The 27,936-nt window shown below is 35.9% G+C and overlaps 3 protein-coding genes across 9 annotated transcripts; 1 reads left to right on the forward strand and 2 right to left on the reverse strand.

The window, feature by feature from the left end:
• On the reverse strand, window positions 1–4,221 carry LOC134845164 (uncharacterized). Of its 2 annotated transcripts, none has more exons than XM_063862047.1 (4): window positions 3,087–4,221; window positions 2,184–2,393; window positions 1,323–1,416; window positions 1–1,164 (listed from the first exon to the last, which is right to left on the reverse strand). In XM_063862047.1, exons 1-4 carry the CDS (start codon window positions 4,053–4,055, stop codon window positions 725–727), a joined length of 1,713 nt encoding a protein of 570 aa, XP_063718117.1. In that variant the 5' UTR covers window positions 4,056–4,221; the 3' UTR covers window positions 1–724. The 2 variants fall into 2 exon arrangements, with proteins under 2 accessions (XP_063718117.1, XP_063718116.1); XM_063862046.1 differs by having other exon boundaries at window positions 2,172–2,393.
• Window positions 4,222–7,388: 3,167 nt separating this feature from the next.
• Window positions 7,389–9,150, reverse strand: LOC134843693 (phosphoglucomutase-1-like). The gene has a single exon (XM_063859921.1). It carries the CDS (start codon window positions 9,147–9,149, stop codon window positions 7,470–7,472), a length of 1,680 nt encoding a protein of 559 aa, XP_063715991.1. The 5' UTR covers window position 9,150; the 3' UTR covers window positions 7,389–7,469.
• Window positions 9,151–9,417: 267 nt separating this feature from the next.
• LOC134844013 (uncharacterized) lies at window positions 9,418–27,167 on the forward strand. 6 transcript variants are annotated; one of them, XM_063860464.1, is made up of 9 exons: window positions 9,418–9,707; window positions 23,878–24,747; window positions 25,066–25,194; window positions 25,479–25,660; window positions 25,819–25,948; window positions 26,256–26,438; window positions 26,671–26,779; window positions 26,853–26,899; window positions 26,976–27,167. In XM_063860464.1, exons 2-9 carry the CDS (start codon window positions 23,952–23,954, stop codon window positions 27,098–27,100), a joined length of 1,701 nt encoding a protein of 566 aa, XP_063716534.1. In that variant the 5' UTR covers window positions 9,418–9,707; window positions 23,878–23,951; the 3' UTR covers window positions 27,101–27,167. The 6 variants fall into 6 exon arrangements, with proteins under 6 accessions (XP_063716534.1, XP_063716531.1, XP_063716528.1 ...); XM_063860461.1 differs by lacking the exon at window positions 9,418–9,707 and adding an exon at window positions 17,269–17,591; XM_063860458.1 differs by lacking the exon at window positions 9,418–9,707 and adding an exon at window positions 18,300–19,138 and having other exon boundaries at window positions 23,599–24,747.
• The last annotated feature ends 769 nt before the right edge of the window (window positions 27,168–27,936 follow it).

The following is a 27,936-nucleotide window of genomic DNA, read 5'->3' on the forward strand; positions in this document are numbered from 1 at the left end:
CGGCCGGAAGCAAGATTTTTGCCATAGAAAGGCAAACTTGAAACCCATCCCCCTAGAAACACCGCAGAAGTCAAAATTTAATCTGCCTTCCAATTTACGCAAAGGAGCTGTCTTAAGCAAGTTAGCATAGGCTGAAGGCATAAAATCAAAAAGAACTAGAACATTTTTTCAATAAAATAACAGAAAAATATTCAAAATCAGTAGATGAATTTCAAAAATCCAGAAAAACTTTTGAACATCAGCTTGCACGTGTCTCTGCATGTCACCATGAATTCACAACTTCAGCCTCCACGCGAGATTTGTAACAGAGTTGTTCATAGAAAAAAATCTAGCTCACGGTTACAATATACTTGCTCTCGTATGTGTTATCAAAGCTGCTAATGAGGTGAATCAATAGGTTAAATTTTCTTCGTCACATAAATTCATGTTTGACCATTTTTGATCTTTAACACAGAAAATAGCTGAGTCATGCAGAAGACATATTATTATAAGATAAGTTACTAGATGATAATACAAGTGAGGATGACTGGGCTGATAAATTGCGAAGCAAAATTAATGCTGTCGACTCTGTGGCTTTTCTTAAATTTACTTTCGAATATTAAAATTCGAGTTTCTGTTTCAATGAAAACAAAACCATAATGTCAATTGAACATTGAAAAAAATTGAACTCAATATTTAAGAAGAGCCTTGAGTTTATTCAAACAATTCTTGTTTTGTGGAAGAACTATGTAAGCCAAGTCGTACGCTTGAACCCCTGTGCAATATTCTGCAGGATCTCTCGGCTGATTTCGGAGGTAGGAGCTTCAAATAAATAAGCTGTGAACTGAGTAGCAACATTGCAAATATCATTTCCCACTATGTAAGCAAAGCATTCCGAAGAGTCAACTCTTCGTCCACACGAACTAATTTCGGGAAACGAGTGGTTCCATAAAAGGTCACTAGTAGTAGTCGGCAGTGATGACGCCGTCGAGTTCGGATCTGACTGATCCTTGCGGGAAGCGAGAACTGTGACGTCGGCTTCGTATGCTGCGAGGAAGACTTGTTGGTCGTTTTTCTTTTGTCTCTCTTTGAGCATGGACTGGATTGTCGGTTCGATCAGCTGTGAGCCCCCTTGTGACCCTATTTCTCGTTTGCCGATGAAATTACAGCGCCAGTATTGCTTCCCTAAATTTAAAAAAAATCAACATCCAAATGTATCTAAAGCTGTTAATTGTAATGCTTATTGAATATATTGGCTAATAGTCATAACAGCTAGAACTTTGTTAGCGTAATATTGCTTTGTCTTCATTCAATGAGAGTATATTTTGACTCTTTATATGTACCTTCAATACAAACAGTAGTCTCAACTGAAGCCCCATTTTGGTCTTTTCCTTGGGAATCCAAGAGTTTTTTCACTTTCGGGAAAGCGTGGGACACCTGTTAACGTCGCTCATGATGAAGGGACCGAATGCTGGAAAGTAGTTTTCAGCCCATCAAAATTGAGTATTCTCAAAGAAATCAAAAAATCAGAATTGATTTAAAAACTAGCAGATCCATGCATCTTCAAATATTGCGAAATCGAAGTCGGTATTGGATAGAACCTTAAAATGATGAGAAAAAAGGAACATTTTAACAAAAATTAATTTCAACTTCGCTCTGCTGCTAGTGCTTATTTCAATTAACCAAAACGCAAAAAAACTTGGAATTTAAAACGCGTTTTTCTCAAACTGGTTAAGGTGAAAAACGATGAGGACAAAACTAATTTCAACAGAAATCATGTTGCAATTTGTTTTGCAAAAATTGGATCGTAAAATTTACCCCCAAAACGGATCATTTTTGCCTTTTATAGTTAATCAAAAACAACGCAAAAAAATACCTAACCATTTACTGACTAAATTAAATCGAAGTTAGTCTCTTACGTAGCAAGAAGTTTTAAAAAGTATGATCTCCTAAAAATTTCCGAAAACTTTTAAAAACGGTTTCAAATAAAAAACGGGCGTTTTATTTAGTGAAAAAGACATTTTTTGTCTATCAAACAAAAATGGGTTAAGTTTTACATTGTTTTGGAGGATAAAATTCAATTTCTTTTAAAAATGTTTTGGTTGAGCAAAGTCATTTAGCCAATAGGAACGTTTAACGACTCTGATTGGTTAAAACTTTTCCACCATTCGTTCTTTTCATCATGAGAATACCCCTCGGGAAACCTCATTCAGTCTCTTCTCGATGGGCGGGAAGAAGTGCCACTCCATCTCACCGCCCCCGCTGTTCCTGTCCGACGTGGGCACGGCTACTCTGGACTTGACGACACCTATGGTGATTGGCCAGCCAGAGTGGTCCTGAAGTATCTGATGTATGGCCCCTGGCTTGGAGTCATACACGGACACCTGATGCACTTCGTCAAGCACATCTCCCACCTTCAACGAATGGAACAAAAGATTAAAAAGATAATAGCCTTATAGCTTGAATTTGCCATTTAACTTTAGGGGGAGAATGCTCACTTTGTATACATATGGGGAAGGGGGTGGGGTTGTAGGCATGCTCCAAACCTCAAGTATCCGATTAAAGAATTCTGTTTATATGTTTACTGATTATTAATTTAAATTATCCTTTTCTGTACTCTTGTTTTGAGTCAGTATTCAGCGGGTAATGTCAACCATAGAAACCCTTCTACATTGTACGCATATCGTACTTTTACGCTTAAAGGTGGCGATCAGGGTGACCAATTTTACGCGGAAAAAAGAGACCTGTGTTTTAACACGGAAAGCGATAATAAAAACCGTTTTCGGAAAGAAAAACATTAAGTGTTAAACGGTGAAAACAAAAGAACAAGGAATTCACATAAAAACCGACACAGAAAAAGAGACTTAGAGCAATTTTCAAGAAAAAAGAGACCAATTGGAGACCATTCAAAGACTGGTCTCCTTTTAAAAGACCAAGGGGTCACCATGGTGGCGATAAAACTTGCAGCAAAGTAGAAAATTTCTTGGAACCAGACTTAATTTGGTAAAACTTCTTTGTCAAGAATTTCTGCAAAATTGATTGTTTTTACGGGCGCAAATTTTTTCTATATAATTAATTTTTCGAAGAAAGGTTCCATTCTTACACACCTGAACTTTTCCATCCTCGGCCGCCACACCATACTCATCCAAGTCCACTACTAGGGCCCTCGCTTGGACATACCTAATAGTGAGCCCCAAATCCTCTGAGGGAACCAGTTCAATTTGTCTAAACATCGGCAACTCCCACGTCTCATCTAAGAAGCTCGCATTCCTGATTCTCAAATCGAACTCCATGTTGTTCAACAGCGAAAACACTCCAATTATGAACTCTCTTGAATCCTCGTTAGTGAAAATAGCTGTCAGAGGATCATATAATGAGTACAACAACTCGCCACTTTTATAAAGCAACTGAATTGGAAGAGCTAAGATTTTCTTGTTCAGGGCAGCTCTGATAAAACATCTACCACGTCCTTGCGCGGTTAGAAACTTACCAGAGTCTTTGATTTTGCTCACTATGATCTGCAAATGAGGATTCACATTTATTCTGCTCTCAGCTAACAACTCGATCCAGGACCAGTAGTCTTTTTTCACAATACCAAACACTGTGTTCTGTTGTCTCAGTCCACGTCGAAACACTTTTTCGATCATAACGCAGAGCTTCCTCAAATCCGGTTCCGAATCTCGGATAATGCCCAGCTTTTTTATATGAGGTGGACAGTATCTGTTTTTATTGGGCGACCCGTTTACATTTTGGGATAGTTTTTCGTTTAAAGGCACTTTTTGTGATTGGTTCGATGCCAAGTTTGATTCAAGCTCTGAAGCTTGTCGGAAACTATCTGAAACTGAGTTCTCAGCAATATCACCTGCTGGAACTAAATTTTGGTCATCTGGTGTTATATCAATTAACAAATTGGTCTCCTCTTTTCCTGAGTTAATTGTCTCACTGGCTTTGTTTTCGGCTATCTGCAAAGACCACTGATTGTTCGGCTCATTGGATGCTTGAAGTAAGTCTGTTTTCGTTTTGAGGTTGACGATACACTTTTTAAGATCATGCAAAAGCTCGTCTTTCATGGTCATTTGTACAAATTTGGTCCTTAACTGTCTAGGAATGTATTATTTGATATGATATTCTAACTATGCGATCAATTAAGTTTTCTTTTACTTGTGATGTGACCAGGTATTGCGACTTTATAAAATTATATGCTAAATATACCAACAAAACGTTTTGCTACATCTACATTCTACAACTGAAATAAAATATTGTGATTTAAGGGTGAGGAAACACATAATCAACAGTAAAAGTTTCAATGAACTAAAAAACGGAAAAAAAAGATTGACAACACGCAATTTTTTCGAATTTCAACAGTATTCAATGATCACCTCTTTTAAGATAAAACTAACCCAAGTACCTCCTCTATGTGACTCCTGACGGAGCTTTAGCACAGAAGCGCAGCGGATCTTCTTCACTCCTCTAGCGATACAATACAAAATAGCACGGCAGCTAGAAATCGGGAGTGAAAAAAACAACAAAAAAAAACCACAATTGCCAATGTTAAAATAATATTGAAACAAAATTTACATAGAGGCGAGGCTTCGCTTCCCAAAAAATAGCGAGAACACGACAAAAAGCAGCTCTGTAAAGTGCAATAAGAAGTCGAAATAAGCCTCAAACTAGTAAAATTCGGCTCGTGCTCTGATTCGATCTGCGACCTACATATAATGAGTATCACGCACTATCCACTCAGCCACGGACGCTCAATTAATCACAAACACTAGCCTCAAATAACTCACAGAACAGATGCTATGAACAGATGCTGTGAACAATTTTATTTGCGAGTTAGCTTAGAAAAGAAGAAGGTTCGTAATTATAAGCTAAGCTGTTCGCTAGTGTAATGGAATGGTAACTAGGCAATAATTCGGTATACAACCGCTTAGTCGAAAAAAAATGTTATGAAAATTTATAGGTATCAAAAATTTTGAATTTCCAAAGTTTGAAGCCCCTTTCCACTCAACGAAGCACAAATGAATTGAAATATTTCGGTCGTTTAAAAGGCGATATCCAAACTAAGCAGATTTTTAATTAAAAAGAAAAGAGTTTCGAATAGAACGGCTATTTAAATTACAGAAACATTATCTGTTGGCCAGACAGTCCATCAAAACATACATATTGGGCCTAGGAAGCTAGACAAGCAAATTAGACGACCGTAAAAAACAGAAAATAGATGATAACTATTTGTGAATTTAGACAATAAGAACCGGGCCAACAAATTTTTTTTATTTAGAATGAAATTACACAAAAACAAAAAACTATATAATAAAAAAAACTGATCAAAAATGTGATTGTAAGTGAAGCAGAAAACATTAAATCGAAACAGTAAATTACATTTTTGGATTGCATAAATTATACAACTGTGAAATTAATAACCTAATTTGTGGTTGGACAACCAGTCTTTTCTCAAAAATTCATTGAAGTCTGTAAGCAAACTTCAAGCAATTTGTACGCAAGTTATCGTCTAAACTCCGTTATTTTCTGGTCGTCTAATTTGCTTGTCGTCTAATTTCCCAAACCCCCATACATATCAACTGCTGGCCCAAATACTTTGTTTAACTAGTTATTTACCCTAAAAATTAATTGCGATCGTAAGTAAATATATCACTCGATACGATAAAACCACACTTCCTATTCCTTTTTTCCGAGTTTTTAAAAGTTTTTAGTCTACTGTTTTGAAACTGTGAGATAAGGAAATTTGGGTTCAGAAGAACTAAATAACACAAGCATCAATAACAACGAAAAGAAGCTGTAATTTGCAAATAATCTTTAAAATGGTGAATGGGAGCTTTAAAAAGTCAAGATAATACAAGCTAGTGAATGAGCTTTGAACAAAACATGCTTTTAAAATGCTGGTCTATGAAATTGAGCAAAAAATTATGCAAGTTCAGTTGAAAAAAGTGGACTCGTATTAAAAAACAAACGCTTGTTTGCGTAAGGAACAAAATTATTAAGGTAGCAAAATTCACCAAATTATTTGCCATTTTATAACATCAACCTTGAACGCAAAATAGTTCAGGCTGTTTTTTTCGGGGTAATAAAAAAGTTTTCAGCCTAAATTAACTCTGAAAACGCTGAAACATGATAGATCGCTCAACCTCATAAGTCTTTTAAGGGCCCGAATCATCGTAAAAAATTACCTGAAAACAAAATGCAATGCTATATGTGAGCGGAACACAACACATTTGCGGAACACAAACACATTTCAAGGAAAAACTGCTATCAGTTTATTTGAGAAAAAAAGAGACATTATACATAAGTTCAATGAGCTCAACAAACCGAAAGATAAGACTTTTTCGATTTCAATTATTGAGTTTAATAGAGGAAATTACAAAAATTTTACGCAATAATTATTACTGATTTCTCCATAACACTAGTAGCCAAAGTAAGAAAACTGGATCAATTGAGAAAGTTTTTTTGTCGCAAAATCTTAAAAACTAAAAATCCACTTTTGAATATAAACTCATATTCCATATTGCTTTTTTATTATAACTTTTATTATCATTTTATATTATTTCATTTCATATTATTATTATTTTATTGTTCCGACCATTGAAAATCGGGAGGAACTTTGTATTCGGGTGTTTTAGTTTTTTTTCTTTTTCTGTTCCACGCAAGATCAGATACCATAAAAAATCATCAGAGTGGGTCGAGAGATATATCATAATTAAAGCACTTACAGTCGAGAAAACGCCACAATCATCACTCACAGAAGAAAAAACAACGAATTAATAAACTTGATTATAGATTTAGTGAGTGTAGCACCAGCTTATTAATTAGAACTTTATGAAGATTAGATTCCAATCATGGTTATTGCAAGTAGCTGATTACAAATCCAATGCAAAATAATAGTGCACAAGATAAATTCCTAGCTCCAATGAAGTAGGCGAATAGAAAAAATAGTTTCAAACCAATTACAGTTAATATTTCAATACAAACTACACTCAGTTCATCATAAAAAACTAGGCATAACTTTTTCACCCTGTGCTTCGAGGTAAAACTGTGCTTCGAGGTAAAACTGTGCTTCGAGCCATATGCAATAAAACACACACAGTAGACAAACTAGCCGATAAAAAATGAGGCAAAAGCGGCAAATTCGATTTTTTTGAAGAAAAAAAATGGAAAAAAAATAATCTACCAAAATTTTCATATCTTTGGCTCAATTTGCCGTGAATAAACGTTTTTGAGTCCATCCTCAAAAACCACTTACGCATCAGAAATCTTTTTCGGTCGTCAAACGACGAAATGTGAAGTAGTCAAGCAGATGTGAAATAAACGAAAACTTTTGAGTAGACTAATAAAAAAAAACAAAGGAAAGAAGCGAAGAAACGGAAATTAAAATGAATCGGAATAGTTAATTTAAAACGCGGAGGTGCTCAAAATATTTCTGCTGGTTATTTGAAATTTATGCCTTGTTTTTTTAGGTATCAGTTATAAGTCAATCAAGTGATCACGGATGGTTCCTGTCGGCCAGTAACCTGAACCAAGTCGGATATTTTCAGTGCAATCTCGACCAGCGGTTTCAGAACTACCGAATCCTGGTCAAACAACTCAGCATCACTCGAAAAACAGTCGACGTACAATCGAATCGTAGCCCCACTACTACCGGTTCCACTAAGACGAAATATGATTCTAGATCCATCCATCATAACAATTCTCAGGCCCTGTTTCTCAGTCAGACTTCCATCAACTGGATCCTTGTAGGAGAAATTATCGGCTAGTGCAACAGTATATTTAACGCCCATAGCTTCAAAACTTTGACCTTTGAGAGAGGTCAACTGCTGTTCCACGTTAGACATGACCTTGGCCCCCGCGGATGATTCAACCTCTTCGTAATCGTACCTCGTGAAGAAATTTCTCCCAAATTCATTCCAATGGCCTCGCACGACCTTTTCGACCGACTGTTTCTCTGCACTCTGTGAGGATAAAATTTGCAGCCAGGCAAGAGCAGCCCAAATTCCATCCTTTTCACGAATGTGGTCCGAACCGGTTCCAAAACTCTCCTCGCCACAGAGGTTGATCAAGCCGGCGTCCATCAAATTTCCGAAAAACTTCCAGCCTGTCGGAACTTCGAAACACTTTTTACCTTTTTTTTGGGCGACCAAATCAACAGCAGCACCTGTTGGCATTGATCTTGCGAAACCGGCTGCTGCTTTATTCTTAAAATAAGGTATACAGTCTTGGTTTGCAGCTATGACCGCTAATGAGTCATTTGGGTTGACGAAGAATCCATTTTTTCCCAGAATCATGTTTCGATCTCCGTCTCCGTCAAAGGCCGCGCCAAAATCATGCTCTCCTAGTTTCATCATATCTAAGAGGCTTTTTGCGTATGTCAAATTTGGATCCGGATGAAGACCACCGAAGTCTTCAAGAGACTCAGAGTTCACTACGCTTTTCGCGTCACATTTCAGTTCTTTGACGAAAATTCTTTTTGCGTAGGGTCCAGTTACTCCGTTCAGACAATCAATGTTCAGTTTGAAGTTCTTCAAAAATGACTCGATTTGCTCAAAATTGAAGATTTCTTTCATCAGTGCCACATAGATGTCACAACTATCAACAATTTCAACTTCGAAAGAAGACAGACCCTCGATCTGCAAACTGCAACTTCCGATTTTCGAAACATCCACCGTCAAGTCAGGGCATATTTTGTATTCTGCAATCTCTTTAGACTGCGCAAAAATAGCACTTGTAATTTTTTCAGGCGCCGGTCCTCCGTTCGTGATATTATACTTGATTCCAAAATCATTATCTGGACCACCTGGGTTGTGGCTGGCAGTTAAAATAATTCCTCCTGAAGATGCTCCCAGTTTCCGAATAGTTGCAGATACAGCCGGCGTTGAGAAGATCCCGTGTTGACCTACAGTGACCTTTTTGACACCATTGGCAGCACTCATTTTCAGGATGACCTCGACTGCATGTTTGTTGAAGTATCTTCCGTCACCACCTAACACCAAGTGTCCTCCTTTAATGACAGATTCTCCGACGGCATTGAATGTTGATTGGACAAAGTTCTCGAGGTAGTTGGTTTGCTGGAAGACCTTGACTTTCTTGCGTAGTCCGCTAGTGCCCGGCTTCTGGTCAGCAAATGGTGTGGTAGAGACGGTCTGAACGGTTAAACTCATACTATCTGAAAATCAACAAGTTTTAATTCACGATAATTATCAAGTTTTGTTTTCAATTCAATAAATATTTTTTCCATTACCTTTTGATAGTCAGCCACAAGTACACAGTATCTTGAACACAAAAAAATTGATTACATAATTTTCACAAAATTATAAAAACTTTGAGCTCTAATTACTTTCGAGTCACTCTCGCTTTATAACCAAATAAAGAAAACAAATACGCTTTAATTAACCAGGCTTATCAAATGACTAACCGATCTAATTTCTTAAGTTGTAAATAACAAAACGATAGTTTTTCTAACAGGCACACGTCATAAAACAGCTGAAACTTCATTTTTACTTACAATGATACGAAAAACATTCCGTTAAAGAATTCACATGTTCCTTAGTTGTTACAGTAACCTTCACATTTCATTAGTTCCGTTGTCCATTTGCTCCTTTTTCTGTTCAGTTGTTACAGTAACCTTCACATTAGATTTATTTGGTTGTCTATTTGCTGAATTGAAAGCCATGACAGCAGAAAACACATGAGGTTTTAAAATAAGAGCACACGAACAGGTAAGAACACACCGAGAATCTTTTAGCCTCTTAATTTTTGACAATTTGAAAGATGGATCGGCAATCTTTTTGACTTTAAAAACTTTGCCTTAAAGCGAAAAGCCCAACTCTATCAGATTCCTTTCAGAATATACAATCTAGTGGTAGCTTTGAAGTTTTTCAACTGTTGAATTTAAATTTTTATTCAAGGTTCCGATAGCAGTATCATGTTCAATAAAGGGCTCTGCATCGAGAAATATGGGATGCGAATTTCACTTCCCAAATTTTTCATGACTCACTGATATATTTCAGCACTATAAATTAACAAATGAATGTGCTAAAAACCCTATCATAACTTCTTATTTACTGTCCCATCAAATATATATTATTCAATAAATATATTTTTGATTTCTTCACCGAAAAATTATTGTCTGATTATTCTGTGAAGTCAAAAACAAATATATTTTTGATTTCTTGACAGAAAAATTGTTGTCTGATTATTGTGTGAAATTTTCTGATCATTTTATGAGGACAGAAAGGACACATTACTGAACAATCTAGTCCTACCTTGCGATTAAATGAACAACCTAGCCGTACTCACTTTTCTTTTAACTCTTCAATTTAGCGATATTCTTTGTGTCAATTTAATGAAATTGCCTCTCTAAAGGAGGACAAGCCTTCAGCCTTCGTTAAGAGAGGCTAGAGGCCTGGCCCCTAAAGCCAAATGACAGTCTGAAGGTAACCTCTAATTTGCAGAATTATGCTGTCTTTGTGCCATATCGACATGAAAACTAGCTACCAGCAAAACTCTGAGGATATTATTTACTCAACAAACCTAATAACCTTTACTATTCAAGGTTGATAGGGGCGGGATTGTCATTAATCTTGAAATCCGACTCTCTTGACAAGCACATATCAGTTAAACGTTACTAGCGCTTAACGCACCTTCGGTGCTTCGAAATTTTTCGAGAACTCACGAAAAAAACCGCATACATTGGAAAAACATCTGCAAACTTTTAGTGTACTCTGACAGCACCCAATTACAGGGTTGGTAATTTCGAACTTTCAAACTTTTTTAATTCCCATTTTAAGAACGTCATCTCGAAAACTTAATGGGCCTCTGGAGAATTTTGGAGGCCAGATTTGCAACCACTGAGAGTCCCTGAGAGCACCCTACTATAGGGTTAGGAATCCAAAATTTTTTGAATTTTTTTTAAACCTAAGTTTCCCGAAAAAAATTTAAAAAAAACGTCTTAGCTCGGAAACTAAAAGGATTTGAGCATTGATATTAAGAGGCAAGATTTGAGACGCCTGAGTGTACGCTGACATTAAGGTTTTATCTTCATCAAGTTGGTAGTTTCAATTTTTTTGAATTTCTTTGTAGCTAAGTTCCTAGAGAAATTTTGAAGAAATCAAACAACGTCAATCTCGAAAACTAAAAGCATTTGAGCAGTCGCGTTTAGCAGTCGCATGTAGCAAGATTTGCAACTCTTTAGAGTACCCTGACAACACCGAAGTATAGCGTTGGGAATTTTTAAAAATAATTAATTTAAACTTTCTAAAAATTTTGAAAAAATCAGAAAAATGTCACATCTCGAAAACTGCAGAGAATTGAGCAATCATAATTGGAGGCAAGATTCGCGACCCTTTATAGTACTCTGACAGTACCCAGTTACAGGGTTGGGAATTTCAGATTTTTAAAAAAAAGTATTTAATTAAAATTTTCCGAAATTTTTTTTGAAAAATCACAAAAAACATGAGGTCTCGAAAACTACAAGAATTTGAGCAGTCCAATTTGAAGGCAAGATTCGCAATCCTTGAAAGTACTCTGACGAGACCTAATTACAAGGTTAGGAATTTCAGATTTTTAAATAATCATAATAATTTAAGTTTTCTGAAAAATTTTGAAAAAATCACAAAAAACGTCATATCTCGAAAACTACAATGAATTGAGCACTCCCGTTTAGCACTCACATGTAGCAAGATTTGTAACTTTTTAGAGCACCCTGACAACACCGCAGTATAGCGTTGGGAGTTTCAAATTTTGAAAAATAATTTAAACTTTCTGAAAATTTTTGAAAAAATCACAGAAAACGTCACATCTCAAAAACTACAAAGAATTGAGCAGTTATATTTGGAGGCAAGATTCGCAATCTTTGAGATCACTCTGACAGTGCCCAACTACAGGGTTGGGAGTTTCAGATTTTGCTTAAAAAATTTATTATAAGTTGTCTGAAAATTTTTTGCAAAAATCACAAAAAACGTCATATCTCGAAAACTACAAAGAGTTGAACAGATATATTTGGAGGCAAGATTTGTAACTCCTAAGAGTACTCTGACAGCACGCAACTTTAAGGTTGGGAGTTTCAAATTTTGAGAAATAATTAATTAAAATTTTCTGAAAAGTTTTGAAAAAATCACCAACAAAACGTCATATCTCGAAAACTACAAAGAATTGAGCAGTCATATTTGGAGGCAAGATTCGCAATCTTTGAGATCAGTCTGAAAGGATCCAACTACAGGGTTGGAAACTTCAAGTTTTGAAAATAAATTTTTTATTTGAAAATTCTAACAATTTTTTTTAAAAATCTCAAAAATCGTCTTATCTCGTTAACTAAAATGATTCGGGCAGTCAAAAATGGAAGCCAAATTCGCAACGCCTAATTCGATATTGGGCTGCTTCATTCAAACTCGGTAAGAAAAATCACTAAAATTGAATTGGAAAATCGAAAAAAAAATCTTAACCATTACAATATACGACATAGCTTAAACATGCAAAAATAATATGTTGAAAAAGCTTAAACATGGCGAGATAGTGAAGCCCGCATTTAAATATATAATAGATTAGGCGTCACAGCACCACTTAATTAGAACTATGAAGACTTTTCGAGATAATTTACAGAACACTCAAAACCTGGTACACAGGATGTTGACAAGTAGCGCAAACTGTTCTGACCACATATAGGGAGATAGTGATAGAAGCATTCAAAAATATACTAGATAGATATAGAAACGGTTGCTGATTCGAAACTTTGTTGCTAAATGAAAAAATAGCGATAGATAGCAAAACCAAAAAATTTCAAGGGAGGCGCAGCGGAAATTTACACAACTTTACAAGCCAAGCATTGCAATATAGCAAAAAAGAATATCAGACAGAAAATACTAAGTTTACATAAAAAATAAAACTGGGTTTCAGAAAAACAGAAAGCGTAACCACCAACATTAAATATGTTTTAAATATCTTATACCGAGCAGAAACTAGGCCAACAATACCACGTAAGATGAGCACTGAGCTGAAACCGATGTCATATGCAAATATTGTAAATAAAAATTTCAAGAGAATAAGTTTTCAAAAAATTTGAAACGTTTACACCACAACCGCCCTAATTATTCAAAAAATACATTAAATATGTGCATCTCAAACGAGATAAAAAAAGTTAACTAGGCCAAACGCATTTTGATAAAATAAAAAAATTAATCTCATTACGAGTCGGTAAATTGATGAAATAAGAGTACGACTGCCAATAATAAGAGAAATTGTTTAAACTATAAAAAAATCAACCTTTTGAAGGAGAGCTAGCAAATATAAGCAAAAAAAGAATAAGCACAGATAAAAAATTCAGTTTTATGCGGAAAAATTTTGAAATTCAAACTGAAACAATATAAAATCCGACAGAGAATCGAACCCCAGATTTTAGGGTGCAGCCCCTAGACCATTTGAGAAAGAGCCTGCAATTTATTTTTGGCACTTGTACGTTTGTAGCACGTTTTCAGGGAAAAAGTTCCCGATTACAGGAAGATGACTATTGCAAATGAAAAGAATCATGTTAACCATGTCGAGGTGTGATATAAGAGAAATACGAGATAATATCTAAATGAGCAAGCCATTATTGTAAATTGAGCAATTTTGCAAACTCAACGGGGTTGTCCCACAGGTCAATTTTTAAGTTGGTCAGCTTCAAATGACAATTAAAGACATGACGTACGACGTCACGTTGACTACGTTACAGTCTAGGCATTTGTTTACGATGTTTTTATCAATTCCGGAGAGATATGCGATTCAGTTGTGTGGTCTACATAGCGTAGCTGAGCAAGAGTATACATCGAAGCTTTCGGAAGGCTGTTTTCTTCCGCTTTTTTCTGAAGTTGCAGAATTCGTCAGTTAATTCTCAAAAATCGTCTTATCTCGTTAACTAAAATGATTCGGGCAGTCAAAAATGGAAGCCAAATTCGCAACGACTAATTCGATATTGGGCTGCTTCATTCAAACTCGGTAAGAAAAATCACTAAAATTGAATTGGAAAATCGAAAAAAAAATCTTAACCATTACAATATACGACATAGCTTAAACATGCAAAAATAATATGTTGAAAAAGCTTAAACATGGCGAGATAGTGAAGCCCGCATTTAAATATATAATAGATTAGGCGTCACAGCACCACTTAATTAGAACTATGAAGACTTTTCGAGATAATTTACAGAACACTCAAAACCTGGTACACAGGATGTTGACAAGTAGCGCAAACTGTTCTGACCACATATAGGGAGATAGTGATAGAAGCATTCAAAAATATACTAGATAGATATAGAAACGGTTGCTGATTCGAAACTTTGTTGCTAAATGAAAAAATAGCGATAGATAGCAAAACCAAAAAATTTCAAGGGAGGCGCAGCGGAAATTTACACAACTTTACAAGCCAAGCATTGCAATATAGCAAAAAAGAATATCAGACAGAAAATACTAAGTTTACATAAAAAATAAAACTGGGTTTCAGAAAAACAGAAAGCGTAACCACCAACATTAAATATGTTTTAAATATCTTATACCGAGCAGAAACTAGGCCAACAATACAACGGAAGATGAGCACTGAGCTGAAACCGATGTCATATGCAAATATTGTAAATAAAAATTTCAAGAGAATAAGTTTTCAAAAAATTTGAAACGTTTACACCACAACCGCCCTAATTATTCAAAAAATACATTAAATATGTGCATCTCAAACGAGATAAAAAAAGTTAACTAGGCCAAACGCATTTTGATAAAATAAAAAAATTAATCACATTACGAGTCGGTAAATTGATGAAATAAGAGTACGACTGCCAATAATAAGAGAAATTGTTTAAACTATAAAAAAATCAACCTTTTGAAGGAGAGCTAGCAAATATAAGCAAAAAAAGAATAAGCACAGATAAAAAATTCAGTTTTACGCGGAAAAATTTTGAAATTCAAACTGAAACAATGTAAAATCCGACAGAGAATCGAACCCCAGATTTTAGGGTGCAGCCCCTAGACCATTTGAGAAAGAGCCTGCAATTTATTTTTGGCACTTGTACGTTTGTAGCACGTTTTCAGGGAAAAAGTTCCCGATTACAGGAAGATGACTATTGCAAATGAAAAGAATCATGTTAACCATGTCGAGGTGTGATATAAGAGAAATACGAGATAATATCTAAATGAGCAAGCCATTATTGTAAATTGAGCAATTTTGCAAACTCAACGGGGTTGTCCCACAGGTCAATTTTTAAGTTGGTCAGCTTCAAATGACAATTAAAGACATGACGTACGACGTCACGTTGACTACGTTACAGTCTAGGCATTTGTTTTCGATGTTTTTATCAATTCCGGAGAGATATGCGATTCAGTTGTGTGGTCTACATAGCGTAGCTGAGCAAGAGTATACATCGAAGCTTTCGGAAGGCTGTTTTCTTCCGCTTTTTTCTGAAGTTGCAGAATTCGTCAGTTAAGAAGGATATTTGTACCGTAGCTTTTCCCCTTGTCATTGTGTATGGATCTCCACAATCATGCATAGTGAATTAAAGGAAATACAGAACAAACAAGTTGGACAATTACTCCGTTTGCATCTACAAACAGCAACAACACGTACGCTAACGCTTGAATATGCGAAAATCATCGAAAAGAAAAAAATTTCTTTGTCAACTTCTCTGCCAATATAACCTGTATTTTTTAGACCGAGTACGCATGAATAGGTTGAAACAATGCAAGAATGAGAGGCAATAATAGCCTTTCAATTGTGAAAACTTGTGACGTTTTTGTGAAAAGTTAATTGAGAGTTCAATAAGGAAAATTTAATCGATAATTGAATCTCTCATCGCGTGAAATGATCGGAACAATAAGGATAGCCGATTACTATGCAACCAGTAAAGAAAGTTCCAACCATCACAATTTGAGAAAAAAATATAGCAACAAAACTAACTCAGGAGCTCAGAGCAATTTTTATCTCGACATAGACAATTTTCGAACTTTTTCGGAATCAAAATAACAATAACACAGAGGCCAAGAGAAGCGATACAACACAATCCTAAAAAAATCGGAAGTCGAGAAAAAATAAAAACTGCTGAATGCGTAATTTTACGATGTCACGTATGAAGAACAAAACTATTCACAATTGTTAGTTTGACCATCATACCAAGTCTCATGGCGTTATGACAACAGTAAAAAAATTAACAGAGGCGAATAGGAGCAAACAAACAAAAAAACATAAGAAAACGTTTAAAAAATGTTGAGAAAATATAGCTAATTTTCCACTAAAACAAGTGAGAAGAGTAAAAGACATTTGAATTTTCCTAAGGACATAACATTTTTCTTACAAAAAAACTAAGACGTCGTCACTTCTGCAGAAAGAACTCTCGCATTCAGTTTCATCGATTGAACTTTTCATCTTACATTTGATAGGGTAGTTTTTAAGAAACACTAAAAAAAAAACGTTCAAAAACTTGACTTTCCGAAATCCTTAACATTTTTCTGCAAACAGTATTTCAGAACCGCCCAAAAAGATGAGATTTCCAAACACAGGTTTCTCTATTGAACACTCAACTTAAAAATCGCATGGTAAGTCTCGAGAAAATTTAATAATTTCCAAGAAGAAATGATCATAGCTTCAAAACTTTGACTTTTTTGATAGCCATGACACTTTTTCAAAGGGACTCGAAGCCTAAACCTTAGGGTGAAAAAGCGACCGCGTTACCTCCATGCCACGTTGGGAGGAAGGCTTCATTGTTTAGGTCCCAACATAAGCAAGTTCAACTTCAGTCTAGTTCCCGATTACAAGACATTCGCTCTTGCAATTTGCCTTTCTTTTGATTTAAAAAAAATCAAAAGCCAAACCGCGAAAAATCAAATCTGAGCGCGAGCAAAACTATTTTTCTTGAAAGAACTAAAAAAAAAGCATGACCTAAATTAGTGTCTCCACTTTATTCATTGGCACTTTAAAACAATCGCGTTTTGCCAATCAGAACAAAAAGGCAAATGAAGTTAAATCGAAATGATTATCATTTTATCGATCGAACAGCCCTCTTTATTTAACTCATTATTTTCTGCCACAGGAAAAAATTTGTTCAGAGCAATTTAACTCTTTTTTAGTGTTCAACAGGTCACACAACAATTACCCTCAGCAAGAGTAAATTTATAAGGGTACTATTCCTACCATAATATCAATTCAGAGGGATTGGTGGAACAAAACATTGCCCAAGGTAAGAACAAGATTACTCCGGTCAAGCGGGCGCAAAATAAGCCTCCGTACTTCGCGAAACGTGTTTTTCTAACTTGAATCCAATAAGACCCTCTATTTGATATTCGAGTAAAGCGCTTAGTGAAATATTGGAAATTTCATTTTGAGAGTTATTTAGGATAGGCTTATTTATAGGTGTAGCAACATAAACAGCCACATGTCAAAACAATAGCGAAATCAGTTCATTGAAAGTTGTACCTTCTGTTGCGAATTTAAAATCGAAAGGCAGTCAAAATAGACTCCCAGTTCAGACATAATTGGCCTGAAATTATAGCTGAAATTGGCCGTATAATCTACTGCACAGATTCAAAATAATTCGAGATTTCCTAAGAGTTCATTTACACCAAAGCCACCTTTTGCAAACAGACTTCAAGAGGTTAGTTAGAATTTCGTCATTGTTTTTTGGAGAAAACCATCGGTCGGTTCAAGTTTTTAGCACATACGCACACAGAACTCTGGGGATGAAAAAAAAACAAGCAACTAATCCTCCGATACCCAGAAGAGGGACTGATCTAGGCTTTTCCACGGGGCAGCCGGATTTTCAAGAACTTATTTGAATTCATCACCGTTTGAATTGAGGTAATCTCCAAAATTTAAGTTAAAAAAAACAGCTTTCACAGAGCTTATTCCGCACTCCAGTTAAGGATAAAACTACCTTTTTATGGTTGAAAAATACCCCTCGATTGCGAAATTTTTTCACGCATTTACACAACCGAGCTCAGCTAACTTCATCGATTACCAATTTCCTGTGTGTTTGGCAGGCAACGTCATTGCCACTTTTTCACAACGGGTATAGATGATATTAATTCTACTGGTCTGTCCATAGCACCGTAGCAGCAGGAAGCCACAAAAAGTGAGCTGCACGAATAATGGGAGAAAGGAAAACCACGAATGCCACTGTGTCTAATAACATAAAGACCAAATGGCATAAAAATGGTACTAAAAAAGATACTATGAAAAAAAGCTTATATTTCAATGAATTATATCGAAAGCCTGTAACATATTTCTGTGAAGTATTATACGCCTTTAAAATTTATTATGGTGGATTCTAACTAGACTTGCATTATAACGAAACACATTAAAAATATCTAAGTTTCTGTCTCTTTCAAATTATAGTAAACCATACACAAGTATTATTAGCTTATCGGTTTTATGCAAGTCGTGCAATTGTTACTCCAACAACTCAAAAACGGGGACTAAAAAAGCATCACCATAGTAGCATATAGCAGAAAGCATTCGTTTTCATATCACGTGTTAATCATTGGGCATTTTCATGGGTCGCAAAAATGGCATGAACTAAAATGTGGGTGGTAATGTATACAATAGAATCAAGTTCTAACTGAAGTGGCGGTTTGGCGATCGGAGAGAGGGCAGGCTAGATTATTATAATTTGAGTTGCATTATAATATAACTGATAATCCACTGTTTATTATCACCAGACCACTTTTCTACCATTTATTCAATTTGGAGAACACAGCACAAAGAGATAACGAAAATGAGTAAGTTTGAAGTTACAACAATCGACTTAGTCGAGTCTTGAGCTAATTTGGCCGACCTGCGATTACCTTTTCCCCGCTGATTTTGATTTACTCGTAAAACATGGAGCCACATTTAATCTCTTCTCAAATCTAAATGCAAAACCATTAACTTTCAAACAGAGTAGACTTGCATATACATTGCGAGGAGCTGATTCCTTCTTGAAGATTTGGCTAGGAAAATTGAATAAAAACTAGACAGTAATCAAGTCGTGATTGGAGTTTCTTTGAAGTTGGGGAGCTTAGCTCAAATCAAAGTGTTAACGCGCTTGTTCTATCTGATTTAGCAAGTCACTAATAGTCCGTAGAAGTCTTTTTTATACCTTCTTCAATCATATGAAGTTGGCGATCCGTCACGGATACTCAACAGAGACTTATAGTAATCGAGGTTAGTTTCTAATTTATTTTATCAAGACTACGCCTTTGATTTTGATTAAATTAGTGTCTTACAAAATTCTACTCAGTAGCCAACATTTGGGGAAAAATTGTATAATTTTGTTGCCCCAAAAATTATCTATTTTCACAACCAGGCGAGATCAGTCCAGCCTGTCATTTGAGCTGATATTCTAGGGCTGAAATAAGACCTTCTATAACTTTGTTACTTTCTTACAGGCAAAGCGGAGTTTCGCGCTGCTTGAGATATAACACAAAATAGCACGGCAGCTTGCCGAAAAAATGGGATAAAAGCCAGGCTAAAAATGGAAAAATCTGAAAATACTTAAAACGAACACCCCCAAGTTTAACGCCCACCGAAAAACAGATTATTTAAAACAAAACTTGGTCTTTAAAACAGAACTAAGCAGATCTAACATCAGCCGCCACCACTTGTTCCGAAGAAAAAACTTAACGCGAAAAAACAAATTAAAACAATGAACCAAGAACCAAGAGTAGGTTTCCAACCAACATTAAAAAATTTCAAATAAAACTGCAATTTGAAAAACAGATATGCTCACAAAATCTGTAGGTTAAACAGTCTAGCAGAACATATATGCCAGCTGCTGTCGAAAAATGATTCAAGTGATTTTGCTGAACTAATTCTTAACCTAACAAGACTGCTCGTATCAGGGCGAAGCCCTGAAAGTTACGACTGCCTTTTAACGTTTATGGAGCAGTAATAACATGCACAACATAAAAAAAAATAAATGAAATAAAATAAAATGAAAAAAAAAAAAAATTCTAAAATTTGAAAATTTTTCTATGAAAATCATCCCCCCACACGCCATATAAAGTACAAAACAATAGATTTCGCTCCTTGTAACAAATCAATTATGGCAAATAAGCTTCTTTCAACCAATTTGGAAAAATTTCTAAGACGGATTAAATCTCTGCTTACGCGTTAATAGCGCGAATTATATCGCGCGTTTATTGTCCCAAATTGGTCAAAATGGCAATCTTTAAACCCTCATAACTTTGCGAAAAAGGATCACAAGTGAAATATCTTTTCAAATTTAAGCTCAGGACAACAATAGCTTTCGAATGATATTTAAAAACTTCCGTCAAAAATGGCTAGTTAAGAAGTCGAAATTTGTCTGAAGAAAAAAAACCCACCCCGAGCACAAATATTCCGTTACTTTCGTTTCGAAAGTCGGAACAAAAAATATTTTCTTTTCCGAATTGCAAGCGTGAAAACAGAGTTTAAAAAGTCTAAAATCAAACTGGTTTTTCTGAAAGCTAAAAATTCTCATTGAAAATGTTTAAATGTTGTTTGAATCATAGCTGAAAGGGCTTTCCATTGATATATGACTCGACCCATTCCGATGACTGTTTGTCGCACCTGATTTTGCGTGGGAAAAAACTCAAAAGAAGTTTTTTTTTTACAAAAAGTAAAATACTCAGAAACAAAGTTCCTGCCCACTTTCAGCGGTGGAGCAATAAACAGATTTGTATCTAATGGCAACCATATGTACCTCAAAACAATGGTTTTCCAAGTGCACAAAAAAGTGTTCAAATCTCCGCTTTCGACGCAAACCAAGTTGCCGAACTGAGCAACTCATTTGTCTGAACCACTGCGCAATGCTGCCTGTCAGTACAAAAAAACGGGAACATTGAATGCGCATTGATTGAAAGGACAGTAATGCCCAATCTAGCCATTTAATCAACGAGTGTTTCGACCAATTGGTTTCAAAAGTTGGTTTGTTGAAACGATTTGACCATTAACCAATTGGTTAAACTAAATTGGTTTAAAACAGACCTTGCTTAATCTAACTTTTCCAGCTCAAGTCTCTTTTAAAGAAGAGTTTGAATTTAGGCCAGGTATTCATATCAAGTTAAACCAACGCTAAACATTTTCTAACCCGATGACTCGATATTTTTTGTGCAATTTAGAACTTCAAAAACATGCATATAGCAGAATGTGGAAAAGCTCTTATAATTGGCCCCAGCAAAATGAAATGGCAAAATTGGTTTAACCAGTTTCGACTTTGAAATGTTCGCATGGTTATTGGTTAAAAAATTTGCTAAAATTTTAAAATTGAAATCACTGTCAACGGATAAATTTAATGATATTTACAAAGGTATTTAACATTAGGCGACACTGCTGCAGCAGTAGCCTTTACATCGAAGAATGCTTCACAAAAACCTGTAGTTTCTGCGTAGGTAGCACAAAAAAAATCCAGACACAAAAAGCAGATACATTTTTTTTAAAAAATTCATAACCTTTCTTTTGCGCCGTTTGTGCCGCTTGCTTTATTCAAGGTAAATTGGACTAAAAATCAAAAAAATTCGGACCGGTTTTGCTCAACATAAAGTTTTGTGGGGTTTTTTTTTAAATTCGAACCACAACTGAAAGGGCTTGATTATGGATATATCAGTTGAGACAATCTGCAGCTATCTGATTTTATGTGAAAAAAAAAACGTGAAAAAATCACTAAAACACTCAAAGACCAGTTCCAATCAATTCTCGGTGACCGGAACAATTTATTAACCTTTGCCTGATTTATTTTTTTATTTACTTTTCTATACTTTAATTTTTGATTCGGTTGTAAGCTCCACCTAAAAAAACCTACCTAAGTGAAAAATCACTTCAAATAACATCATTCTTGTCAGTACGCTTGATCTGATATTCGACGACAAAAAGCAACTTTCTCATCTTACTTCCCTGCTTCAAACCGGGTTCTTCAAAATTAGCATCGCTTTCTTTTCTTGCGACAATTCCTGACAACTACTGCCTCAATCCCCGGTTTTAATGGGGGAAATGGGTTGCAAAAGTGTCTCTTGAGAACCAAACCCATTATTTATGCTCCACTTAGACAACTAGTGTCTGTAGGAAACACATAGGGAAATAAATGAATCAAAAGCAGGCATATCAATATCACCACACTAGCATTTATACTAACCAAGTAAGGATTAGTAGAAATTCGCACTATCAAATAACACCATATCTATTACATGGAATCAGCAGCGGGAATAGAATAAAAGAAAAAATATTGATCTAACGGTCTTTGATTAAGAATGGAACAACTATCCATTTGTATTATATCCCAGACTCCCAACTATAGAAATACCCTTCTGTTGATGTTAGCATAGTTGAACCATAAAAACTACCCGTCTTCAAATATGATCAAATATGTTGGGGCTGAATTAAGATATCATTATACACAATATATACCATAAGTTTCAACACTGTTCAGACAAACCATAACAATTGCTTTGTTTAATGGCTATATTTTCTTTGAGCGATGGACCATTCGATTGCATTTACTCCATGCAGCAATGATAATGACTTTATAGGTAGCCACCATTTTACTATTAAAAAGCCTTATTTTCTCCCAAGTCGGTAATTTATAGACTTATACAGGTGCAGATTAGACACAAGGGATGGAAACCAACCAACAAACTGTCTGAAGCACCTTTGCATACTAATTCTGAAGGGCAAAGCACTCACAAAAAAAAACAAATTTTTTAAATCTTTATCTTAACAATGTGCCCCAAAATGAAAATTTTTGGCTTGCTTTCTCACAAGGCTGCCTGCATTTTAGTCTATTAGTCTGCATTTAGTTTGAGGACCGCTCGGAAAATCGATCGATCTATCAAAATGACTAAAATTTCGAAACTTCTATATCTAAATTCGCCAAAAATACTTTTTCCTCTAAAAAGACAAATTATGGAGGAGAAAGAACAAAATACAAAATATGTTTCATGAACACTTCAACTAATAATTTTGATTATATAATCTTCACAAGACAATCCTGCAAAAAAGGAAGTTTTTTGCAGCAGCGCAATGGGAGGGGATACTAGTATACTCTTATCAGACCAGGTAGTCAAAAACTGGTAGGAAATTTTGAACGCGAGGCCGTCATTTGTTGCAGCTTTTCAGGCAGAACAATAACAGTAAATAAATACAACTCAGACGTCCCTCACAACGAACACATTCATTTTCCTTCTCTTATTACAGCAAATAGCGCTCCCCATTTCCAATCTAACCACTGCAATAAAGCGCATTTTCACCTGCGCTACACTGCGGCCAGTTTCCACGCTAAGGCTCAGTTTTGACTAAAGTGCCTGCGGTTTTATCCCTTAAATTTTCTCCCCATTTCACACAGGTAGGTCACAAAAAAGTAATAAAACTCGCCCAAAAGAATTTCAACGCTGCCATCAATTTCCATGCCTAGATAGCGGGGAAATAATAAAAATAACGCAGCAAAATCTAAGCAAACGGTGTTCAGTATAATCCAATGTAATCAATTGTGCACCAGTCTGTTATTTTTTTAAGAAGCGGAAATTTGGGACATTTTTCCTCATACAGACATGTTAAAAACAATACATTTCAATTGCGTAATGCTCTATGGAAAAGGATGGACAATTTTCAAGCAAAACGTAGATTATTATGTTCAATATAAATCATCATAGAAGTATTAGATGGGAAAACCTCTAAATCTACAAACTTGCATTAATTTCCGGATTATCTCGCGTCAATCCTCATTACCTCATAATTCGCTCTTCCCTAAATACGAACTCAATCCTCAGAAGAAATAAGTTTGCACTCGCATATTTTTTCCTTTCAATTTATTTTCTAAATTTAGCCATTCTGATTAGCAATAGGTGAACTAGAAACTTATGTTTTTTTATACCATTTTTGATCTTGCCGTTGTTACCTTCAATTATATCAAGATTTACTTTTATTTGTAGACTGATAGCTGCGTAGAAAAAATTTCTACTTGCAACAAACGACGACCTCAAAATTCAGTCTTGCTTCTATAAACATGGAACGATATTCTTACTTCGACAAGCACGAGGCTTCAGAAGCCTCTCATGCATGCAGCAGTCCCGGAACCTTTTTCACCGGGACCCGGCTGATGGGAAATCTTTCGATGTCCAACCGAAACTCAGTTCTCACAGATGACAGCGGGGTCTTTGAAGACGTCATCTCAAAATCTGATTCTTCTGACTCTGAGCTATTTGGAGATCCAAACAATCCTTTGCTTTCATTCTCGTCACCAGCTCCGCGGAACCGGGTATCAGAATCGGAGCAAGCGGAATCACCTGAGCAACTGGAGGCATGTATGAACCCGCTTTATATGCTTGACTCATGGCGAGATAATAATTCAAGTCCCGACGAAGCCAAAAACAGCTCTAAAAATGATGCTCCACAAAAACAAGACACACTTAAGACGCAATCTGATGGCTCAACATCATCGGTTGAAATAAAAATTGACGAAAAGTCAACATCTAATAAAAATCATCCTCCTAATTTTATGCGACCGAATTCCATCGATTTACTGTCATTCGATAGCTACGCTTCCACTTATCGAAGCACTGGCGAGGATCCAAACTTCACTGTACGTTTAAAATGCGAGGAAACCACGCCTACGCCAGCCAAGAAACTTGTTAATCAATCCACTTCACTAAGCAATAGTCCTAGAAAGCAGTTTCACTTCAGTCCTACAAGCCCTGGAGATTCCTACAAATATGACAACCACCGGAGAAGTAGCCAGCATAACCGAAGACGAATATCGTCGATTGAATGCGACAGCGTGGAAGCGCTTAACGTCGATGAAAGTGAGTAGAAAAATAATAATTGATCTGGCTATGAACACGGTTTCGGTTAATTGGACGAAAAAATAAATTACAAAATAGCAATTATGTTCCAAGCGTTTGATTCAGGATACTAAATCTAGAAAAAAAACAACACTCTTTCAAAATTGTAAGGCAAAATCGCTCAATGCCTTGGCTTGATATTCTTATCAACTAGAACACTCAATTAAGAATTTCCTGACAATTTTTTTGAAAATTTCACTGCCTTCATTAAGAACTACCTGCCGATTGTTTTTAAAATTTTACAATGACTTCGGTGAAACTGCATAACTTCCGCTTTAGGCTCGAATTCCTTGTCACAATTAAACATCTACCTCGACGACGGATGCACATCTTCAGATGCACAAGAGTCCACTCTCACTTACTGCTTCGATGGCTTCTATGAGGACAACCCCTTCACCCTCCTCCAAGGTCAGAGTCAGCATCCTTTTTTAAACCTTTTTTCAGTCTTCGAACTGATTCGCTTGAGAAGAGATAAGAACAAAATGATTGCCTACAGTTGCCTAGAAAAAAACACGAAAGTCAGTAAGCTAGTTTCCGTATGAAATGGCACTATCTCAAAAGGAGTCCAAACACTAAAATAGGAACAAAGAAAATTTTTCTCCGGATAATCATATGCATGCAAATAAGCAACTACTAATATTTAAGCATTGTATTGGAACTCATAAAAAAACTACGTTTCAAAATGACTTCAGGTTGCCAACTTACTAGCCCAACAAATAGCAATGCAAGCAACAACAACAATAACATCCCAGCCAAAGCCAAACATAATTCCACAAGACGCAAGACCAAGTCATCTTCTGACACATCTAGTCAGCTAAGGAGCCAACAGCCACGCGTGGAACCCAGATACGAGAAGGCACATCTCTATCCCAAGGTCAGTTCCAAGGAGTAAAAAAAAAGACAGGAAAAAAGATCAGCAATTGTATTTATGCCGAAAAATTTTTTATCGCTGAAAAAAAACAAAACAAAAATATAAACATTTGTTACTTTAATGACTTGATTGACTGGATGCTACATTACTTGTTCTTCTAGAAATATGGCAAAACGGATAACATGCCGGAGCACCAGATATACGTGGAGCTACACCAACTGGAGGAAATGCTTAAGGAGCTGCAGCACAAGGGAACCCAGATCGAACATGTGCTACATTGCATTGCCAAAGGTGAACAAAAGACTTTTTAAATTCAAAACAAAAGATTCATTAAAATTCAAAACGAGAAACGCCGGAAAAACTTGAATTGCACATTTTAAACCCTATTAAACTCGGCCAATCTTTCAATTAGACATCTATTAGAAAAGATGTGTTCCAGTCATCGCAAGACATAGTCATCATCTGACAAAAGAAGACAGATAAATGCTGATCGCGACTCATTCAATTTGATGTCTTTTATATGGGAACTGACCCATTTTTCTGAATCTGACGATCGAGTGACTGGAAAAAAAAACATTTCTCTATTGAAATTGTTTAGAGTCGGGTGCTAAGACTAGATGTGAGGAGAGTGTATTGCTGGGAGAGTGGCTGGAGTTGGTGAGGAGTAAGAACAGGATAGTCAGGAGGGAGAATGAGTTGATGCACATTCTGAACCAGAGGGAACTGGAGGAGATCCAAGAGGCCATCACCGACAAACTCAGACACCTCATGACAGCACAACGTCAGATTATTAATCAACACAGTGCTACATTTTTACTACATTTCAGGGGGCCAAGACTGACTGCATTAAAAATATAATTATATGCTCACAAAACTGTGAAATTCACATGAACAACACACAATGTACAACTAAGAAGAACCCTTGTCACGTTACTGTTACGCCAGTAATATCTTTTCGTGTTGGCTTCACTTTAACTAAATTGGTGAGAGTTGACAACAGTGTTTGGTTTTAGCCAAAACGGAGGTCGAAACAGCTGAAGAAGAAAGACTGTTGGCCAACTTACTCCAGGTGGTCGAAAAGAGGAATGGAATCGTGCAAATATTGGAACAGGATCGACTCAAGTAAGTCACGAAAAACCAGTGGCTTCTATATGAAAAACATAATCCTTATTATAATTTAATGCGCCTATTTCAGTGAGGAGTTGGAGGACCAGAAGTGTGAGGACCTGTTGTCACCAGAAAGTAAATTGCTAGTAATTTCAATCAATTATCCGCTGTTTGCTGAGGCTTCAATGATCTGTTTTTAAATATATTTCAGAGTTACGAGACGCAACTACAAGGCAGAAAACTTGGCGATCAATTATGTCAAATTTCCGGGAATCCAAATGGGCCAAAAACGTCAAAGCTTATTACAGCTCTAGCTCAAGAAATTCACAATACTAAAAACACTAAACCAAAAACAGCAAAAGCTAATTTTATAAATAAAGTTAACTCAGTAAAGATGTATGTAGCCTGATTCAGTAAAAAATGTTATAATCTTGTTTTTAAGTGGCTATTAAAGATAGACCAGGACAACCAAAAATTCGTTGCAACAAATAATGGGCAAATTTCAAAAAAAAACAAGGCTAAGTTATGATCTGAAAACGTTTATCGGGGGGAATGGTTGCTGTTCCGCCCATTGACAGAGGAGAAATTTTGTTTTCGGGGTGGGGGGGATTGGTGGGTTAATTTTTTAAAGTATTTTTTGCAAGCAAAATCAGGCATCACAAACCAACATCGAAATAGATCAGGTTATACAAAAGCCATTTCAGTCGTGATTCGAACTACATTTAAAAATTCTCAAAATGTTTCTCAATGTCGAGATTTAAGACATGAAAACTCAAATTTATTCCAGTTCCTCTCATTACACCACGGCTTTTTTCAGGTCTTCTCGTTACACCATGATCAAAAAAAAACAACACAATTTTCTTTATCATGGCCTCAATTAATATGTCATGATTCATAGTTGCTTGAATTTGACCAGGACTTATCTGAAAAACTTTCATTCCATTTGAAACTGAGTAAAAGTTAGACTTTTTTACACCCCGAGTGCACAAGATTCAAATCGTAGGTGTAAGGAAACAACAATTGTTCAATTTCAATATTGATTTAGGAGGTGGGAACGAACTTTGATCTCGAGTTGAGTTTGAACACAACTTCAGATACTTCAAGAAGGTTGGCAGTAGATCGAGAGCGATGTCAATTTAAAGCCTTCCCAGTCGCTAAAAAAAATTAGAAAT

This window comes from Symsagittifera roscoffensis, chromosome 4 (genome assembly GCF_963678635.1).
Source record: "Symsagittifera roscoffensis chromosome 4, txSymRosc1.1, whole genome shotgun sequence".
NCBI classification, from domain to species: Eukaryota; Metazoa; Xenacoelomorpha; order Acoela; family Convolutidae; genus Symsagittifera; species Symsagittifera roscoffensis.

Excerpts from the sequence above, each read along its gene's own strand:
- LOC134845164 (XM_063862046.1), bottom strand. The coding sequence starts at position 4,055 with ATGACCATGAAAGACGAGCTTTTGCATGATCTTAAAAAGTGTATCGTC. Across the intron at positions 2,394-3,086 it reads CCGAGGATGGAAAAGTTCAG|GTGGGAGATGTGCTTGACGA; the intron begins GTGTGTAAGAAT and ends CATTCGTTGAAG. Across the intron at positions 1,417-2,171 it reads TGAATGAGGTTTCCCGAGGG|GTGTCCCACGCTTTCCCGAA; the intron begins GTATTCTCATGA and ends CGACGTTAACAG.
- LOC134843693 (XM_063859921.1), bottom strand. The coding sequence starts at position 9,149 with ATGAGTTTAACCGTTCAGACCGTCTCTACCACACCATTTGCTGACCAG.
- LOC134844013 (XM_063860464.1), top strand. The coding sequence starts at position 23,952 with ATGGAACGATATTCTTACTTCGACAAGCACGAGGCTTCAGAAGCCTCT. Across the intron at positions 26,439-26,670 it reads ACACCTCATGACAGCACAAC|CCAAAACGGAGGTCGAAACA; the intron begins GTCAGATTATTA and ends GTTTGGTTTTAG. Across the intron at positions 26,780-26,852 it reads TTGGAACAGGATCGACTCAA|TGAGGAGTTGGAGGACCAGA; the intron begins GTAAGTCACGAA and ends CGCCTATTTCAG.